Source organism: Habropoda laboriosa, unplaced genomic scaffold, assembly GCF_001263275.1.
Source record: "Habropoda laboriosa isolate 0110345459 unplaced genomic scaffold, ASM126327v1 scaffold225, whole genome shotgun sequence".
NCBI lineage: Eukaryota > Metazoa > Arthropoda > Insecta > Hymenoptera > Apidae > Habropoda > Habropoda laboriosa.
In genome coordinates this window covers 889,545-911,200 of record NW_017100368.1, presented here as the reverse complement: position 1 = coordinate 911,200, position 21,656 = coordinate 889,545, and the positions used below count along the sequence as shown (strand labels likewise).

The following is a 21,656-nucleotide window of genomic DNA, read 5'->3' as shown; positions in this document are numbered from 1 at the left end:
CGCGAATTTATATTATTTTCAATATTATTATTGAACTAAACTTTCGTAGAACGCGAGTGAAACATTGAAAGAATCAAAAGAAAAAACGCGAATTCATATCTTTCTCGATTCTAGAGTATAAGAAAATTTGAATAAAATACGCGACGAGAATTGGGGAGAAGCATAAGTTAAACGCGTAAAAATATTCAATAATAAACGAACTAGGGATGAAGCTATTATTTCAATACGCGATGCACTGACTCTAGTATTTACTAAAATTCAAAAATTCTCGTATAAATTCCGAAAATAGATTATTAATTACGGTAAACTACTGAGACGGTTTAATTTAGGGTGGGCATAGTGCACTCGTTCCAAATCAGCTCACAATATACAATAATAAATCAACTAACTACTGAACATGCATTTCATGCAAATTCGTTGGATGGTAAATTATTAGTAAACAAAATTCAATATCAGAGAAAATATCTGAAAAATTTCAAATTAATTTGAATTGCTGGAAGAAAAGTAACGAAAAGGCAACCTCTCAAAGTCATTTCAATATCCTATTCGACAAGTCTGAAGAAGAACGATGACTAAAATTCAAATGTTTATTTCCCTAAACCTTCAACATAATTTCGAAATATTTTATTCGAAGCGGAGTATTCCAAGTCAGTATCGATAATTGAAGAAATTATTTGATTGTATTTAAAAGAACCGAAAGGAGAATATTTAAAGTCTGATATTAAATGTCTAGCAAGTACCAGTAATTGGTAAAATGATTTATATTTGTTTTAAAAGGAAAATTTCTAATAGGTATTAGTTAAAATGAATTATTATTCAGTCTATTGTATTGAAATTGTATTGAAATTCTAATTGATTCTAATGTATACAAGTGTTACAAGAAGGCTGAGTGTGTACAGGGTGGACCTAGGCTAGCTAGTAGCCCCCGACCACTCTATTCACATCTCAGAACCTTCAGGTCAAAATACGCCGCGAAGTGTCTATGGCCCAGTATAAAGGGTGAATAAATTCGCGGGACATCGGCGGGTCCTTATATACCTGCGGTACCCTCTCCCCAAAGTCATTAGCAAAATCGTCGGTTAGGTCAGGCGGGAAATTTTCGCGGGAGATTTTCGCGGGAGATTTCTGTTATCGTAACACGGTATAATTTATCAATTTTTACAATTTTGTTATAAATTTATACTTCCGACAATTTGTTATAACATTGCATATAACAATTTATACGTTTTTACAATATTCTTCAATGGAAACATAGGTTTTAGCGTTTTCGTTACTTACTCGTGGTTAAATTAATTTCGTAGGGATTAAAAATCAGGTTGACCTGTGGTCGTAGATTAAAAATAACCATAGTACAGCTAAATTTATCGTGTTAAATAATTCTCTTTACACGAATCAAAAATGTATTCAACGTTTGTTTGTTATAATATCGTGAAATGATTCCTCTATTCTCATTTCTGCATTTTCTGTGCAGTTCAACCTAATTTACTTAAATTTACATTATTCAACGTTTGCTTGTTACAGTACCATGAAATAAATTATATTATACGTTTTCTATATTTACATTAAATTTATCGTTCTATTTACATGTCATAACAATTATAACTACACGTTATGCTGCGTCCGTTTGTTTTTTCTGTGCAGTTCAACCTAATTTACTTAAATTCACGTTGCGAGACAGTATAATATTTACAATTCTGCCTGAATTTTTGAAATTCAGAAAAACACAGGTAAACTTCCATTGCATTTAAACGATATTCTCCACCAAACTGGACAAAGTACATACTAGTACTTTTTTCTTTTGCAGTATTGCGTGAGAATACGGGAAAAACAATGCTACGAAACAGAATTTTGCCATTTTTACGTAAACAACGAATTATTGCTCTTTTTAAGACTCCTTTTAATACTGTATAATTAAATAAAAAAATTGTACAAAATTTTTCAATCGAATCTTGGAATCTCAAATGAAGAGTTCCATACCACAATGCTGTAAGTGCTAAATTTTCAAAACACTGAGATATCAAAAAGTTATTTTATATCGTTAAAGTTGAAAATACTCATTTCTACGTTTCATTCGTATTATGTGCAAATATCATTTTCACTTTGTTTCTATTATGTATAAATATCATCTACAATGATTCTTAACTTGGAGAAGCAAATTCAAATGAAAATTTTATATTTGCTACTTGAAACGTTGTAATTCAGAGAATCCTTCATATATCAACTTAAACCCTAATTTATTCTTCTATTTTTCTAATGAAAATCTAAGTGCTTCAAAATACTGCGAACTTTCACCGTACAAAAAGTAACACAACGTACTGAATAAAATGTATATAAATTTATTACTTCCAAAAATGGGACGGCAGTGACGCGGATCGAATCCGCAAGATCAACCCTTTCGCTACAGCAGTGTACGCTTCAGGCGTCACAGAGTAACATTATTTTCTTCTCTATTTTCACAGTTCTTAAGACAATACAACGAAACAATTCGATAAAAGAAAACCGGTCACTCTGGAGATATCAAATTTTCATGGATGACTATAGTCACCGGTAGGATATAGCGAGCGCTCGACGATGAGTGACTATAACCACCGTTAGTAACGAAAGGGTTAAATCTAAAGCACAGAAACAAATTCAAGTTCATCTTGGACTTCGATCGCCGTTATCTAATCCTCCAGGTAACAAAGTCAGCACAAAACTCACACAGTTCTTCAAATTACTTGTAAAACAAACAACATTAATCTCCGTCCACTGAACAAGTAGTCTATCAAAATCCAGTAAGCTTCACGCCATTGGGAACACGGAAGATCCTCTCTTCCGTTGGAAGTTCTCCGATCAGGTACCTCTCCAAGCTCTGCCTGGCCATAGACGAGTGTCCAGTGCCGATGAACGCCAAAGTGGCATCTCTGCCAGCGTATTCGAGGATCACATCCGATCCTCCAGGATGACTGGTCAAGAAATCCGTGCAATCGTAGACGAAATCGTGGATGACGACCCAGCAATTCTCAGCAGTGTCGTGCCACGCTACTTCGTCCATACCGATCGTCTTCAGCTGCTTAGAATCGTCTCTAGGTGACAATCTAGGCTCTTCTTTGCTGTGTTTCGATCTTCTTCTCAATTTCTTCCAAGCTTCGTCTCTGTCCGCGACATTTTGCTTCTTCAAGTCGAGAAAATCTTCCGGCTGAGGTTTGTTACTCCTCAAATCGAGGGATCTGAAGGTGAGACTTAGCAGATCCATTTCTTCGACAGTGCTAGCGTTGCTTCTGAAAGAAAACACAGTCGATGGCTGCATTTTATCACGTCAGTGCTTTGACGCGGAATAGAACAGACGAGATTGCAGATTAACGCGAACTGTTACGCAAATCCCTGACATTCTGACGAATCTCGGAGGAAAGGGGGAACGACTGGAGTTCGCGTGCCGAGTTTTGCGGAACCAATGGCGGGAAAGTTCACGAGGAAACAGATAAGGAGCGAGAAATTCCAATTTAAACGAGGTCAGACTAGCTACGCGTTGTTGCTCTCGATTTTAATTTCGTTCGTATTCGACTGGATGCGTGTGAAAATAAAATATCGTTTAAAAAAGAAGAAATGTTGACGTTTAGTTTCTGTTACGAGAGTCTCTTTACGTTCATTCGAAACATTTCTCTACGTTGCGGAGCATAACTATAGCGACATTAACAGTCTTAAGACTTTTCAACATTGAAAGAATAATTCGACGAAGCCAATTGTGTAATTTGAAAAAGCATTGAAAATAATGAACTTCAGATGAAAAGCATTGAATTTTTCTGTATATATAATAATATCTAGATGAAATCGAAAAACATTTTAGAATCGGTGCAAAACTATAGCACCACCTGCATACTTAATCTATTTCATGGCTTTCTGTTGTAAAACTCCTACTACATAAAGGAAATTTCTGTCGTTTAATCACTTAATTATAATTTAATACTGCTATTACATTGCTGTTACAGATGTGCACCAGTAAATATTTCTTTTATTATTACATTTAGTTTTAAAAAACTGTTATTTTCCCATTTCTTTTGCATCCTACAGAATCCACGTAATATTATTAACCCTTTGCAATCGGGTGGCGACTGAGAAGTGACACTAAATAATTGTCACTTGGTGAATAATTAATCAAGACAGACAGCAGATCTATGGACCTCCATAATCAGAGAATGCACTGAATATTTGAATAAAATAATACAGTTTCTTTCTACGATCATTTTAAAAAATTTCAAAAATCCGATTTGCAACCTTTCCCACAGCAAAATGACCTCCGAGTGCAAAGGATTAATACTTAGAAGTTATTACTTAAAATTCCAAAACTCTTGAAAATTCTAGCTATAGTTATGCTCCGCTACTATGCTTTGCTACTTTTTTTTCTCGAATTCTTACTAATTTACAATACATTATCTTTATTTTATTCGAAACACTTTCAGCCACATGTTTCCTCAACAGAATAAACTCTTACGATTAGAGCTACGAAAGTTTGTAAATTTAGTTGGGTTAGAGGCTTGTTTCTGAAGTTTCACAAGTTCGTTAACAGGAAACTTCTTCTTCACGCAGCAAGGATTTTTTAAAAGGAGCGCACAAATATTGAGACGAGAGAGTTCAGCGTGATTCATAAAAGTGACATCAATTTTCAAGCGATAAGGACTGTTTTATAATAAACGATACGAATAGGTAGAAAAAATATCATCTGACGAAACATCTCACGATATTTGCGTTCATGCTGGAAACACTTGTCACTACGCAATTTCCTAGCACTTTGTGCAATCTTCATTTGACATTTCCTGTCACGGCTTCATCAAATTCCCACTTCTATTCTTCCAATTGAATTATTACGGTAGACAGATTTACCCGTGTCGAATTTTTCTTTTCAAAGGTACTTACGTGTCTATTTGGGGGCAAAACTATCGCGAGTTGCTCTCGAGAGTCAGATTTCTCAGTCTACCAACGAAGAGCTGGATGTACTATCTGAGAGCACTCTCGAGAGTGACTATCGTGAAAGACTCTAATACGCAACTTAATAGACACTTTTCTAACTTCCTTCACTAGAACCACGTGTGAGCAAGTTGAACAAATGGAATTTTCAATGGACGGAAATATCGTGAACAGTGATTACTTTCGTTCCTCCTCCCGATTTTCCTCCATTTCCCTCGAATACCTGCGCGAGTCCTCGCCGGAGGAACATATCACGTAATACTGAACCGTGTCGAGAAATCAATTCCCCTCGCGAGAAATGGAGAATAATTCTATTACCGGTTGAAACCCGATGCGTGCCACCGAGGTGTTCCCTCGCTACGCACTGTCTTACTGATCTGCGTGTCTGGAATCGCGACATCGTTACTTCCACGCGATTCTCATCACCGAAGGTGTCATCGCTGCGAGAATTTTCTTCCGAAAAAATTCACTTCCCTCGTGAGATTGTCAAACATCGTGTACCTTTTTCCCAACGATCGTAAGAGATATCCAAAGCAAATTTTAACCACGTAATCCTCATCGGTAGAGGAAAAAATTGACACATAAATTTTATCGCATCTTGCTTCGTTCGTAACGAAGAATTTTTTTGTAAAATTATATTTCTAATTCTAAGCGATATTCTCCATTTCTGTCGCATGAATAAAAAGGAGGAAACGACACGTGGAATAAATTTGCAGAGAGAGAGAGAGAAACAACGATATAATTTACAATTTCACATTATACAGCTGTGAGTTTCTTTTAGGATTTTTCACGTCTAAACTCCGCATTCCACACGCGAGTATATTCGTAGATAAACCCGGGAAATTATGCAATTTTCCACAAATATGAGGTATGACGCCGTATGTTCTTATCAAGGCTCAAACGTTTGCTACGAAAGCGTGCATTGTTGTTGATTTATTGTTCCTCCATTCGCGAGATAAATCTGATTTACGTCTGGTTACGCCAATGGCCGCGTATTGCGTAATAATTTACCGTCCGTATGATTGTAATAACAGGAGGAGCAACTTCATAAATCGTAATCCTCGCAAATTGTCAAAATACAGACATGTGAATGAACGAAGATTAATCTACGCCTGCAATATTCTCTTCTTACGTTCTTTGATCTTACGTCATGTCCAATTAAACTCACCGTCATATTTTCCATATTATACAGCGTAATTTCTTCAGACATTTTTTTTATCGACGTTTACGTTTAGATTGTTTTTTATGAATCACAGTGGAATCTGCTGATGAACCATGTATCTGACGAGATAAACGAACTCGATGCGATGTATAGTTATTATGAAATAATATTAATCGGTACTTACCAGTGTCACAACGCGATGTAAAATAAAAAATTCACCGTCACAACGCGATAATTAAAATAAACAAGCACGGTTAAAAGATTAATCGAGAAATTAAAATCACGATGATAGGATCACTTTCTTCCAGGGGTAAGCAAATCGACGCTGACTTGTGGGAACATCAGTTACGTTAAGCGCGATTGGCAATTGTTTTCCTTTATACTTCGTATCGAGAATAATATTTTCTTCGAGATAACAAGACAGTTTTCAAATCGATCGTCTTTACATCAGGGACACCTCGACGAAGTATAATATTCATCGTACTTTGTATTGTACAGTGGCACGTGATTCCTAATATGTAGTTGCAAAATGAAGTATCTGGAGGTCAAGGAAAAGCTTCTGTAACGATCGAATATCGCTATTGACATTATAATCCGATTACATCGGTTGACGTAAGCTCGAGCTGCAATCGATCTGTTTAATCTCTGGGAAAATTATCGCGATAATTCCAGCATTTTTCCACGGTTTACATAATCGAAGCGCTAAATCAAAATAGAAATTTCAATTCGAGTAAAGACATTTTTAGCGAATTTTAAATTTAAATTCGAATGAAAATATTATCAGCGAATTTCAAATTTCAGTTCGAATGAAAATTCGCGAATTGTACAATATCCACGATGGAAAAGTAACGAATTAAAATAGAGGTTTAAATTCGGGTAAAGGCGTTTTTAACGAATTTCAAATTTTAACTCGAATAAAGATATTTTCCTTGAATTTTAAATATACATTGAAACGAATACATTTTCAATGAATTTTAAATATAAATTCGAATGAAAGCATTTTTAATGAATTCTAAATTTATATTCAAATGAAAATACGGGAATTCTGTAATATCTACGATAGAAAAGTAGCCTTCTGTATGATAAAAAGCAGAAAAATACTAGAACGAAATGCGAAGGTACTTTCAGTGGAAAATTCGATAAATTATTCTGCAACATCAGTGGTTATCTGGTTGCAGTGACATCCAACGTCGATATCTAACCGTCCGTCGATACGTACGACGTTACCAGTCGCCACGTGCTGACATCTTGCCAACAGGCGGCAACGTTTGATCTTTTACCTTCATTAATACGCAATATCGTGTCTGAAGAAACCTGCAATTTCCCGACATCAAAATTCCTCTACACAAAAGTTTTCCAACAAACGAAAATTAATCACTAATCTTCGATCTCCCGTCGATCGTTCGAAATTCACCAAAATTAAGCGAAAAATAAATTCGACAATTATATTCGAAAAGTCCACGTGACCCAAGTTTCGACTTTTTTCGTATATTTTCAATTAACCAAGGATTTACAGATTTATCCGACGAATTATTACGCGAAGAAGAGGACGAAGCCACGGATGACCCGTTTCCCTTGTCGACAGTGGGCATCTATTGAATTTTACGAACCGTATTAGAGAAGTGGTCGCCTTCGATTTTCCAGTAAACGCTGCCACACCTCGATTTTCCAACCAGTGCGCACATATTCTACCCTACATTTGAAATATGTACTACATGGCTTGGTCGACGAGCATGTAAAACGCATTCTACCGTCCCCCTTATTCCATATTCCTGTTTATGTACGCAGCCAAGTGCGCGCGGCTCGAGGGTGACCAAGTTTCTTTGATCCATGGATTTCGTTCGATTACGCCGAGACAATGCTAACTTCCATTCCAGCAGAGGCTACGAGGAAAACTAGAAACGTAGGGGGAGAAAAAATGGTTCGACTGTAATTTAAAATACTTGGAAATAATTTAGTTGAACTTCGCGCGGAACTTTGCGAAAAGTTCGATTGCGAAAGTTTCGTAGGATCGTTTGAAGAAAAATAGTACGATTTAGCGCGAAGATATATATCTATATTCGAAGTTAAATGGAATGGTAGTTCTTTGTTGTGTTTGTATTTTTATGAGATACACATATAAATTGATCCCTTGAATTCCAAGAATTTGTTCGTATCATCGATCAACAATGTCGGTGAACTTTTGTAGTGAATATTTTGAAAAACGAAAGGGCTGTTTTGGAAAGAAAAAATGATAAATTTTCATAGATTTATTTATTTTTGTTTCTTTTATTTTGATATAGGTGAGACTTGAATGGAGACTGTGAACTGAAAAGGGTTCAAATATCTTGGATTTCCTTGTTTCTGAGAGATTCTCCAAAATACGTGAGTAATATATATCGCTATAGGAATTAAATGATCGTTAAAACATTTTTTTAGTTCGATATAATAGACGTAAACATATCGATCCGCATAAAATTTATTCAATAAATGAATACATTACTACAAACCAGAAAACAGGAAAGAATGAAAATATCCTTAATTGAAATTTCCATATTTTTCTTCAATTCAAAAATTTCAAGATTCCCTAGAGTCCCTTTCAATTTCTCATTCTAATCCCAAACTAATACCTAAATACCTTCCACCACAAATTAACTTCTTTTATTTCAATATAATAGAACCATTAAATAACAAAAAATTAAAATATCCCGAATTTCCCTATTTCTCCTCAATTCGAAAATTACAGTATTCCCCAAAATCCCTTTCAACATCTCGTTCTAATTACAAAATCCTACCTAAACACCTTCCACGAGCCGTTTCATTTCCCAACCAAACAAACCCCCTCGGTTCCCACAAAAGAGTCGACTAAATGAAAAGAAAAAGCATCTTCGACGATAATTGAATTAAAAATGGAAAAGCCAGTGAACGAGGATTGTCTGACACAATAAAGAAGCGTCGCGACGGCGATCACTTGAGCGGGTCCCGCCGAAGGCAGGCGGCGCGTCGGACGAATCGCGGCCAGCGGTTATCGAGCAGCGCATGTGTCCTAGAGAGCGGTCGGCTCTGGCCGCCACGACGCCGGCGTCGCACGGCGTCGAGGGCAGCGCCGACGGCGACGTACGACGGGCTGGATAGTTGCAATCATGCCACCACCCTGACGCACGTCCCCGTAACCACGGTGCGTGTACGTCGACGACGCAAAGGGGCAACCGAGTCCGAGTATTATTTCTCTACTACGCAAAAACGAACCCTAACCATTATTGTCGGACGTGTTCGAGAAACCTGACGATACCATTACTCAACCTTGCAACGAGAGAACCTCTTTCACCGTGTGTGTGTGTGTGTGTGTGTGTGTACAATCTCAAGAAGAAGAAGAGTAACAAGAAGGAGGAACAACTGCAACAACCAGCACACTACCCCAGAGTGTGTTCGAGAAAGAAAGAAACGAGAGAAGAGACGACCCTACTACGACGACGAACAAATCCGTGGAAACGATCGAGAAAAGAGAAGCTGTACGTAAACAGTCAAATGTATAGTGAGATCTGTTGGTGTTAATACAATAGAGGAATATAATCAACGTTGGTACCGATAGTTTTGTCACCGTGTTGGATTTATCCTCCCCTCCCCCTGATGCTGGAGCGTCGAGACGCCACACCACACGTTTCATCGAGAAGATCATGATTTCGTCATTGCACCCTGTCGGTCGGAAAAATTTCCTCTTTTCTTTTTAAACTCCGTGAGATATAATAATATATATTTATTTATGTGTACATAATATATACATAACATATGTATAATATATGTATGTATATATATATGTGTATATATCTATACTCGTGGTATAATTCGCGGAATATCGGTATCGACGAAACGGTGCGTCTGTCTGGTTGAGTGCGTGTGCCTGTGCCGCAGCAGCAGGGGGTTGCATGCGTGAATGCGGTGCGGTGGCGCAGCTGCGAGAGGTGCGCCGACAAGTGTCGTATGCGAGCCGGGGCGCACGTGTGCGGAAAAACGCACAACGTGTTTTTCCAGCGGGCCAAGCAGTGCGTGCATGGTGCGCGACACACACCAGAAGCAGCGTCGTCGGGGAAGCCGCACGTGTCGCGCGGATCGATCGACCGGAAGTGCTAGGACCAGGAGCGCTTTGAGAGCCGCCGGTAGTGCTCTAGGTGGAGCATGTGCAACGTGTGTATGTTGAATTCGCGAGGGTGGTCCCGGGTGGTATTTTTTTTTTTCTTTCATCGGGATTTTACCAACTTCCTCCTTCTCGTACAAATGATCTTCTAGCCCGTTCTTCTCTTCGCGGTGTCTTCGCTCTATTTCCGTGTGTTTTCTTTGGTGATGCTTGCAGCTGCGCTCCTCGGGATAACACCGATGGACCGTACGATTTTTATGGAGTATTTTTGGGTCGCGTGTGCTGTGCCAGTTCGATGGACCATGGTTTAGGTGTGTTTTTCGATGGGTTTCTTGGGGAATTAGGGTAGACGAGGTGTGTCTAACAAGTAGTGAGACTGTTTCTTTTTTTTAAATAACTGCAATTCACTGCTGGAGACGTTGTTCTCGCTGCTGGAATGTTTCAGTGGGTTGTGTTTTCTTGGGGAATTGGGGTAGACGAGGTGTATCCAAAAAGTAGCGAGAGTAATTTTCTGAACATTGTACTCTTCGGGATAATTCACTTGGGAAGTAATACATTGCTGGAGACGTTATTCTCATTTCTGAAATAACAGCGTTGTTGGTGTTAAACTGACACTGTTTTTAGTTCGAATGTTGTTCAGAGCTTCAAGATGAAGATCTTTCAGATAGATTTTGTGTTTTGGGAACAGGAAGAAGTCACATGCACTCAGATCAGGGGAATAACCTTATTGGCTAAAAACTCGTTCACAGGCAGCGCAGTGTGACAGCATCCAAGAGCAATCTCAGGCCGTTGTTCCATTTTCGTGACGCCTCGCTAACACACACACACACTTGCACCACTCGTAAAATCCCACGTGTTAACATTATCGAATTGAAACTACCACTGGAGGTGTACGTCTCGACTGGTGTCTCATCACTTTTTAGACACACCTCGTGTATTCATATTAGAGAAATGTGGTAATTTGTGGTTTAAAGATCGACTAGGTTAATGAGTTACTCTCGCATCAGCTTTTCATTTGGATTATTCTCACGAAACAGGAGTAGTCCATGTACAGTTCGCTGCATTTCGATGGTTTTTGGGGAATTAGGGTAGCCGAGATGAGGTTCGTGTTTAGAAAATATCGCAGTGGCTCGTGGTTTAAATATCGACTAGGTTAATGAGTTACTCTCACACGAGCTCTTCATTCAGATTATTCTCGTGGAATAGGAGTAGTCCATTTATGGACTTGCGTTCCTCGTCCATTCTTTTCATCACACGATTCCCATGCAACTGATGCAAAATTATACTTCTCAGAAAATACTCGTTAATCGGTTCCTTGTCGATCAAACTCTACACGGAAGACTCCTCGAGCTTCGCGTTGTTCACGAATCCTCGGCGAAATTCTTATTCTCTCCCAGTTGAAACATCGGCTAGGTCAGTCGATTACTCGTTCGATATACCTGCACATTTTCAAATACTTCCTGTAAGATAGAAGTAAGCAGCGTTTCGCTTTCCTCATCGACACGTTCCTGCCAAACCTTTGTCTTTCGTCGCACAGAAGAATATCGATTGTATTCGATTTTCGAATTCTATCATCGGACGAGATTCCTCGGGTACCTCGTTGCGGCTGTCCCCGCGTGTGTACCGCGTGATCGTGATGCTATATAGTCGGAACGGCATAATCAACGTCCCGGTGACACCGTCAATGTCCACCGCTACGCCACGACGATGCAATTCGCAGCCACGGTGTGCGGTCGTACGCGTCCGCAGGTGCACGAGGCATGCGTGGAACGAGGGCGTCGCACGTCTGGCCTCTAACATTTCCAACCGCCCGAAAAAAAGAAAGCGTGAGCAAGAAAGAAACGTCATCCCTTCGAATATTCCCCGATTTTCCGCGAAAGAAAGAACAGGGGGGAAAAAAACGGCTCGATCTGAATCTGGCACTCGAACAAGCGTCTCTCGAGGCGCGAACGATCCTCGAAGAGGAGTTATTTTAATAATGAGGGTGTACAGGCGCTTTGTAGCCTCTTTTCTTTTTCTCCCGGCCGCATCGGCGAACATGAGAAGCTTCATCGTCGTCCACCGGTGAACGCGTCATATTATTTCTCTCCTGGTTGCGTGCAACAATAGACGCGGAACGAGTATTTCTGTTATATATATATATACATAAAAAAAAAACAAAGCTAATTGTTTTTTCTCATTTTGCCCTGCTTCTTCTTTCTACGATTCCCTTCCGACCCTTCTTAGACGGCGTTCCTTTTGTTTCGTTCAACCGGGCACGCAAAGATACGCATAAACGATATCATACTTTATCCACCGTGTGCCTCCTGTTCGTTTGTTTTCATTTGTACGCATTCTCGCGTTGTACTATTTGTTTTCCTCTCATTTCCTTCCTCTATTCTTCTTTTCCTTACCTTCCAGCCTCTCCTCCTTTTTCTTCCTCTTCTTCCTACTTTTTTTCTACCCTTTTTAACAAGCGCGAATAAGCGCTTCCCCTCACTTTCGTCTCGTCTTGTCGTTAGCCTGGTAATCTTTTATTCATTTCGCCGCCGTTCCAGATTGCTTTCTTCCGTTTATTTTATCGCGAGCGCATGATAGACGTTGTCTGTTTGCTGTACCCGGCTTCCCCCGTCTCGTAATTCCCCTCTACGAAGCATGTTTCCTCTGTGTTTCACGAATCGAATCCTTTCAGTTTTCTCGGTCAATTCGTTCACCGTCACACTTCTCAATTTTGATTCGTCAGATCGTCTCGAGCGCCGCGAGTCTCGATACCCTTCTCCACTCGCGCGTTCTTTCCTTCTTCTTCGTTTTCTTCTTCTTCCTCTTCGACTTTGCTACTTGGATGCTGTCGGTCGTATTTCTTGTTCTTTCGGACACTTCTTCTGCGGATTATTTCCTTCGCTGACCCCCTTTGGCCTCCCCCGAATCTTCTTGGGACTACCAACCTAGGATTATCCAGAAATAAAAGTCCCTGAATTTCAAAGAAATCGGTTCAGGATTTGTCAAAAAATAATGGTTCCTAGATTTCAGGGGTACCAATTAAGGCCTTCTCAAAAATTAAAGTCCCTGGATATCAAAGATACCAATTCAGGTTTTCCCAAAAATAAAAGTCCCTGAATTTCAGCGATATCGACCCACGATTTTCCAAAAAATAATGATCCCTAGATCGCAGGGATAACAATTTAGAACTATACAAAAATTAAAGTACCCGAATGTCAGGGGTGCCAACCCCGGATTTTCCAAAAATAAAAGTCCCTAGATTTGGAGGGTACGAACCCAGTATTTTCCAAAAATAAAAGACCGTAGATTTATGGGGTACCAACTTAGGGTACCAACTAGTAGAGTATCGATTTCTGTTACATAAAAAAGCGACGAGGACAGTGTCTACGTGGTTTCGATCACAGAAACTATCTGGTCCTCTACCTTGGAAGAGGCACGTTTCACGAGGATCGTTGACACCGGCGATGTATTCTAATAAATTCAAGCAAGCCTACTTCTCGGCCGAGAGAGCGAAGTAACTGACCGACATCGCATGTGCAGCATCAAAAATGCAGCCCTATGCACCGGCTATAGCTGTGCTTTCCACCCTCGGGTCGATCGAAATCTCGCTTCTAAAGGCTCGTTTCGAGACGATTGAACGTTCGCAGTAAGCAATACTAGCCTCGACTTGGATTGCATGTGTTCCTCGATTTCTCATGTAGTTCACGATATTTGTCTTCCTTTGGTGAAAAATAGAGGGAGGAAACTTTCCAACGTTTTCTAACCCGAATTTTATTCTAGAATTTCTTGGTTCGTGTAGGAGAGACTAGGGTAAAGCTGGGACTTTCACGATAAAATGGCACAACAAAATTTTTACAAAAAGGAGAAAATCCTGAAAATAACAATTTTACGAAGAGCTGCGAATTTACGGTTTTACCCCGAGGCGTGGGTAGAACCGGATACAGTATCCAATATTGCCCTTAACATCTGTAACATTCGAATTTATCCGATTCTTTACATCCCCAACCAGTGCAGCTTTCACGGGCCCACCCAGAGCAAATTTTACACTACACCTAACCTTCGTTCTATCTGAATGCACCAAGATTGCCGTGTTATGGTTCTTTCGTAATTGCAATGCATTTTGTTGGAGTCTAAAAATAAAGTGAAATTAAAATTCTACGATGCATTATGAATGAAAAAACACGGTCGAGTAGTATCTATCAGAAATACTGTTTTCATAATGTTAATGCGTTTGTAACACGAACAGTTTCGCCCCAGTATGCAATTTTTTAAATATTACAGATTACTGATACCACCATGACGAATTGAAAAAAAAAATCCTTTTACATACTCGTTACACGATGAACAGCATAATTCGTATCGAAAAGTAGTTATTTAAACAATATCAGCAATTGTACAGTTTATAATTCGGTGAAAATTAGATCAGAGCACTCGCAAACACATAAAGTATCATAACTTTAGAAGGCACGTATGTATCGCGATCATATTTCGTTTACGCACTAATCAAAATGACGTCAATCGATGACTGCATTGCCGCGGGAATATTTTAAACCCTTTTTATAAATAATAGTAGGTCACGGTTTTACCCATGTATCCGGGTTTCCCCTACAAGTGTGCTAGATACGATTGTCGATATATGTATATAGTGAATAATACGAACATCTCTTGGTAAAATCGCCCAACGAAGCTTTCGAGTGTTTTATAAACTAATTATAATTTTATTCCGAAGTTTCTGGTTCCGTGAATAGGTGAGCTAAATGTGATTGTTGACTCTATTCCTTACACATTCATTGACCACTGAGTCAGTAAGGCATTCCAGACACGTAACTTCTCCCATATGTGAATTAGTAATCGCATGGATTTGGATAAGCCACTCATCCCACGATATCCTAACGCCATTTATAGCCACCGTTATCGACTCTCTTGAATTTTTCCCAGCGTATCATCGATCAAAGAGTTATGTTAATTGAAAAGATGGATGTATTCGCCTCTGGCACGTAACCTTAGGAATCTCGATTCAGAGGCTCTGCTACGCTGCCTCGCGGATTCTATTTCTAAATACCATCAATTTTTATCTACATCACGCTTCGGTACACGTGTTCTACAAGACGTCTGGTTAATCGGGAACACGAACACCTCGAATGAATCGAGCCACCCAAACAGCCTGGACGTGTGTTACAGATAGAAAGCTTTGAAGTTATGCGACTTTTAAAGGTTAGATTGGAATGTGGAAAATAGGGAAGGAAATTGATCGTTTAGGGTTCTATAGGTGAAGTAGGTGAAGAAAATAGGAGAACGCGTCTTTTCTTAATCTAATCTTTCGTAGAATGAATTTCTGCTGTTCTACCGGATCCCGCGTTTGTCAACGGATGTTCCATTTACTTGCAACTTGCTTCAAGAAGAAAAGTCTTTCACAACATGGACAGTACTGACAAAGTTTCCATTTAAATCAGTAAAAACATATGCGCCTAATTTAGACATCTCCAACTTGATGATATCTGAATTCAGTATTCTTTCCAAATTTTATATCAAATCTATAAAGTACCATTTTAAAAGAAATGAAGACAACTTTCAGATGTCTAAATGATTCTCATCTGTCGTACGCCGTTTCCTTCGTTGCTATATAATTTTACGAACAATACACACATGTATATCACAATACGGAAGTGATTAAAAGTATATCAGTTAGGTGGTAAAAAATTCTTTCTTCCAAACCATTCAAATTACTGCATCAACCAGCTAAATCCCAACACAGATTGCGCCTCAGACAGTGATCCATGAGTGATCGAATGCAAACAAGACGTTTATACTACATATCAAGTGTAGAAATTAATTCGGCACCTTTTCTTACAAACTTCAATATTTATATACAAAACAAAATCAAACACAATTTCAATATCCTTTCCAATTATCCACTGACGAATTCCCTCTCTAAAAAACTACGACGATTTTGAGTCGATAATTCTACATCAAATAATTTCACTTCAATTTCCCCCAAATTCCAAAAAAAAAAAAAAGGAAAGAAAGAAGACCTTCCATCGAAAAAAATTTCTCATATTTTCGAAAGAGGGAGAAGAAAAGGTAGATAGGGGCAAATGGGGGCAACTCCGTAACTGAAAGGATCAGCAAGAATCTCGAGCGCCTATTCTTCCGTCCACTAACAGGTAACCTGGTCCACCGTTGTCTAAAAGAGAGGAATCATCGAAAATCCGTATTCCGTGAAATGGTGCGCCGATTTTCCGTGGCGGCGCGAGAACCACTCCTCCTATTTATAAAACGGTTTGAACCCGGTCGCATTGGCGAACCTCCGGCCCGCTCGAGCTGCCGCCTCGCGAGCCGCTGGCGGCGTGGGGAACAATTCGCCACCCCATGGTAAAAATAGAAGCTCCTAGCCAGCTAGCCTCGAGAGGCTTTTTGAGCGCGAGCCGAGGCACCGCTCTAGCATCGCTAGAGCGGACGTACGTGGTGGATCGTGTCTAGAACGGTTTACGTCGACGTCGCGACCAACACACCGGTTGTGCTGTGGGTGCTTGCGTTTCGATCATGACAACTGCTCGCATCACGATTAACAGGAAGACGGGAACGGCGATTATGTTATCAGTGTTCGCTAAGAATCGTGAATCGACGAGGCAAGAGAGCTAGAACGAATATCGCAGAGAAACCGTGCGTTCTCTTCTTCTCTGTACGTTTGGAGGTAGCCGCGAGATCCAAGGGTGAAAACGCGAAGAAAGAGAGAAAGGGGAACAGGTCGAAGCGAGGAATCGCTCTACATTCCCGGTTGCTCGCGAACCTCGTGAAGTCTAGTGAATATTTTAAGACCCGACACAGGAGTAGTCCGCATGTAGGAAGAAGAGCAGCCAGGCGCTGGCTGATTCACTGTGTCGCAACGTAGGAGGACCCAGGCACAAACGAGAAGAATCCTCTTCTTGAGAATTCCGACGATCAAGGGAGGAAAGGGAAGGAAAGGCACGAGGAGCTAATAGAGACGTGTTTTCTCTCCCCCTCTCTCTCTCTCTCTCTCTCTTCAACTCTGTTCCCTTCGATCTATCGAGGTTTCGCGCCTTCGTTCAACCGAACTGACACACCAGAATCAAGCAAACCAGTGGAACAGAGACAGATAGAGGGAGGAGGAATAAGATAGAAAGAGAGAAATCGAGCGGGAGAACTGTAGAGCAAGAGAGAGAGGGCCACATTCCGAGCGGATCACGGATGCTTATAGAAGCGTTGCGTAACGGCGTCAGACGGACGGCGAAACCGCGGCTGCTGTACGGCCGTCGAGTTTCGACAAGTTCGACGAAAAACCGTTCGACGACGTATCCTCTTCTGGTATCATCGTGGTGGACGTCGAACGCACGCAGACGGAAACTGCTCGAGTCGTGCGTTCAGTGTGCTGTTCCCTCTGTGCTGGTCAGCCACAGGTGCTGCACTCGATCTAGATCGAATTAAGTATAGGTGTGACGGGGGGGGAACCGTTTTTCTCTCTCGCTGTTGTGTCGTGTGACGCGAGAAAAAAAGAAACGAATCAGCTGATCGAGTGCTCGAGAAACTTCTTTTTTCTTTTTGTTCTCCCTCTCTCTTAAGTGATCTTCAGTTGGGGTGAACGTTCGTATGGTGAATTGTTCAGGGGACGACGATGAGAAGGAGGAAGTGAAAAAAAAAAAAAGAAAAGGATCTATTAGCAAGTTGGTAGAGTTCGTGTATATCGATACGGCGTGTACGAATGGTTTCAAGGCCGCGCTGAACCTAACCCTAAAAGAGTTTCGCAGGGGAGTCGAGGGATCTTGGTCCGCGGCTGTGATCGTTTCTAAGCACTCGGGATGATGTTTCTCTCTGCTGGTCCGTTGCTGTCCGGCGACTAAAATTAACCCGTGTCGAATCCTAGAGCGTTCTCACTCGTCTAGCCTCGCTTCGGGCTGATTTTCGGTTATTTATAGATGGTACACAAAGAAGAGAAAAACTCGTATCCTTGACATCCAAAATCTGACCGATCTCTCCTATAGAATCGATCCTCCTTCGCGATCAAATCAACTCACTTAATCGGTCGTTTTTCAAATCGTTCATCTACCCGATTTATTACCGACACCACTCGCGAGTCTCTCTCTCGTCGAATGATCGCACGAAAATATACACTCGCACACAAGTAGACCTCTGTATACATATACGTTCGCTCCCTTGCGAAACTAGATAGAAAATTAAACGCACGCGCGATTCGCGATTAAAAGCGCGAATCCTCCACCCTCTCCCCCCCAAATAAAGGCGAAAAAAAGAAAAGGTTTCGAGTATACGTGCACACGTTTCGCTATCCCGGTGGACGCTTTAGTGATCAACAGAGGATTTGTTCGTGTGATCTTACAGAGATCCGTCGGTGGCACGCGTGAGACAGGAAGAAACGTGGAGTCGGACGAACGGAAGGATGACGGAGCGACAACGTTCAACAGCAGGGGGACGCGCGTGCGATTTTTGCTAACGGGCCAGCACAACGACAATAACGACGACGAAGACGACGAAGACGAAGACGAAGAAAAAAAAGACGAAGATTACGACGTCGGTGGTGGGGGAAGAATTTTAAGGAGGTGGAGGTGGTGGTAGTGGTGGTGGTGGTGGCGGCGGTGAGAAGAGATGCAGCAGCAGCCACAGTCTGGCCAACAGTCCGGGGCACCGAACGGGGTAGCTGGTGGTGCCCAATACACTCAAACAGGTGGCATAAGCACGGCCCAACCTGGAGCGACAGGTACCGCCACGGCGGCGTCAAATCGTGCCCAGGTGAATGGAGGCAGATTCGATTTCGACGATGGCGGCACCTACTGCGGCGGTTGGGAGGACGGAAAGGCTCATGGACACGGCGTGTGCACAGGACCCAAGGGCCAAGGTGCATACTCTGGTAGCTGGCACTATGGCTTCGAGGTCTCTGGTGTCTACACCTGGCCTAGGTGAGATTACACGTTCGGTTTCTTATTTATTTTTGGCATGCTTTCAACCAACACCTCGCTACTCTCTCTTGCCCCTCCTCTCGTTGCTCTTCAAGCTAACGATCAAGAGTTCGATTGTGTTTTCTGGTTGCTTGTTAAGATCTCTGATCTCTGTTCTTTTGGAAGTTTTCTCTTTTAGGAGATATTGTTATTTGTATTGAATTCTTTTATTTGGATAGAGTCTGCTTTTTTTAGACTTGAATTGTGTCAAGCTGAAGACTGTGATCTCGTTGTTTGGCAATAAGAGTGGGGTCAATTTTTTGTTGCTTTTGCAAGTAGAGTCTGTAGATACGGTACTTTTATCGTGTAAAATGGCACTTTTGCGACTTTATTAGTTTTATATCAGAGAATAGATCAGATTATGTGATCAGTATTTAAAATTTAGTTTTTCTGTTATGCCACTGCCAGAGCCAAACAGAGATCTGATCAAGTACAGCTCTCCTATGGAATATTTTAATTACTTTTTTCGTTGAATTCTGTTTTGTGATACTTCCAAATTTAAGGCGACTTTTTTCTTGCATATTTTAAGTCTAATCCCTTGTCTTTCAATCACTTCATTTAGTTGCCTCTCTCTTTACGATCACGCAGTAACGCTGTCTTAATATTATCACCATTACACGAGATAATACAGGAAACGTTTCTAAAATGAAGAAAATAATTTGAAGCTTTAATTCCGTGGAACAAAAAGGGGGACGAAATTGTTTCCAAAGGCATATCAAATATTACAAAAGCCTCGCAACTGCCAGAGTGGCTGGTGCGCTATCGCGATCTAAACAAAAACCACGCTGCTCTCTCTCTCTCTCTCTCTCGCTCTTTCTGCTCGTCACGGATTAGCATGGATCTCGGTTGAGCCAGTCTCTGTGTACATTGTTAATACCGAGATTGGATAAGCCGTCTTTCATTAGCTGCACCGTGCCGTTCTCGGTATTGAACGCGGATCTTAAATTTAATTAATAGAAGCGCCACCGACTTCCGCCAATTTCCGATTCACGTGGAGGACATTCTCGATAAAGCACGATCTATTAGGTCATTCCTTAAGTATGTGCCGATAGTGAAAAATATTTTCACTGAAAGACCAGCAGAAGTTTCATAGAAGTCGTCTATAGATATACCTGGGTCCATAACTCATTTTACCATTTATAAATTTTATTACACGTTTCAAAATTCTCCTGTCAAATTTCGAAAGTCGTTTCGTCGTTCAAACATTCAACAACCTTTTCTTTACTACATATTTTCTATAAAATTTCACAAATTAAAATGGTAAAACGATTTATGGGCCGCTCTGTAAAATCCACGATAAAATGGGGGAAAATAAATTCTCTTCCATATTTCCAATTTATTCCTGCACGAGAAATCGCTCCTTAAGCCTAGTCACTCTACCCCACGCTCTACGTATTTCCTCTGTTTCTGGATGGATAGAAATGCCGGAAGATCTCATTTTGCTCCCCAAGAAAAAGCTTTCCCCTGTTTCGACGTAGTTAGGGTTCGAGGAATAATAAAATGGAGGTTCGAGTCGGAGTAGGGAACGGAAGGCTAGGTCGAAATAGACGCGAATATTTCAAGGATTGTCTCCTGGTGTTTCTTTCTCTCTGTCTTTCAAACGTGATATTCTTTTAATCTCCGTTTAGAAATCCCGAAGAAGAGGTACCCATCTCTCGAGATAGAAGCCTTCGAGCTCGATCGAGACGTGGATGGTGGCTGATGTATCCTCGGGATACTCGTGCATGCTCGCTCGGCAGACAACTGACGAGGCTGAACCAGATTCATTTACATCGATGTTCGTTTCCAGCCTTTATCCAGCGTGAATCTTTCAGCCAGAAACGATGAACGGCGCGAAACAAGCAACTCTGACGTCTTTCGTTGTGGAGGATCGAAGGATCGTGTATAATACAGGGTGGTCACGCACAACGTGACCTTCTCTATTGCTTTCGTTGTTAGTGGACAGATGAGCAGTTCTTTTGTCATTGGTTTCGATGGATCATCAAGGTGACGACGTTAGATTTTCTCAAGGTTACCTTCAACTTCTTTGAAACCTCTTCGAGTTTCGTCAACTGTAGCTTGAATTGCTACAAGATTTACACTATCCCCTTCGCTTTCTTCAACTTGATCTCAGAAATATGGTGCAAATCGAATGGACTGAGATCGAAGACTCACAAATAAAAAATGTGGACGAATCTTTAAAACCAATTTTCTTGTACAATTTTCATTCCATACTTTCGATTTAATTTTACACGAGGAATCACGTTATTTCCGGTTGTACCACGGTTTCTGAAACGACTGAGATCGAACACTTCCAAATAAAAAAAAGTAGACGAATTTTTAAATCTAATTTTCTCGAACAAATTTCATTCCATATTTTCGACTTACTTTTACCGTGCCACGATCCCGAAAACACGGTGCATTATATGTGTGTACAAGAGACCCAGGCAACGCAGGGTAGTTTAAGCTAGCCTACAATAAAACCACGGCTCAGACCATTTCACTCCAT

General features: G+C 40.8%; 2 protein-coding genes across 2 annotated transcripts in view; one reads left to right on the top strand and one right to left on the bottom strand.

Moving 5' to 3' along the window:
• Window positions 1-2,359: 2,359 nt before the first annotated feature.
• On the bottom strand, window positions 2,360-5,186 carry LOC108574756 (cytochrome B5-like protein). The gene is made up of 2 exons (XM_017937397.1): window positions 5,126-5,186; window positions 2,360-3,260 (listed from the first exon to the last, which is right to left on the bottom strand). Exons 1-2 carry the CDS (start codon window positions 5,152-5,154, stop codon window positions 2,765-2,767), a joined length of 525 nt encoding a protein of 174 aa, XP_017792886.1. The 5' UTR covers window positions 5,155-5,186; the 3' UTR covers window positions 2,360-2,764.
• Window positions 5,187-16,633: 11,447 nt separating this feature from the next.
• LOC108574759 (junctophilin-1-like) overlaps window positions 16,634-21,656 on the top strand; it is a 61,418-nt gene continuing 56,395 nt past the window's right edge. Inside the window, exons 1-2 of the mRNA XM_017937400.1 lie at window positions 16,634-17,617; window positions 18,555-19,129. Of these exons, the coding sequence (XP_017792889.1) occupies window positions 18,819-19,129 (311 nt within the window). The 5' untranslated portion in view covers window positions 16,634-17,617; window positions 18,555-18,818. The remainder of the gene's footprint in view (window positions 17,618-18,554; window positions 19,130-21,656) is intronic.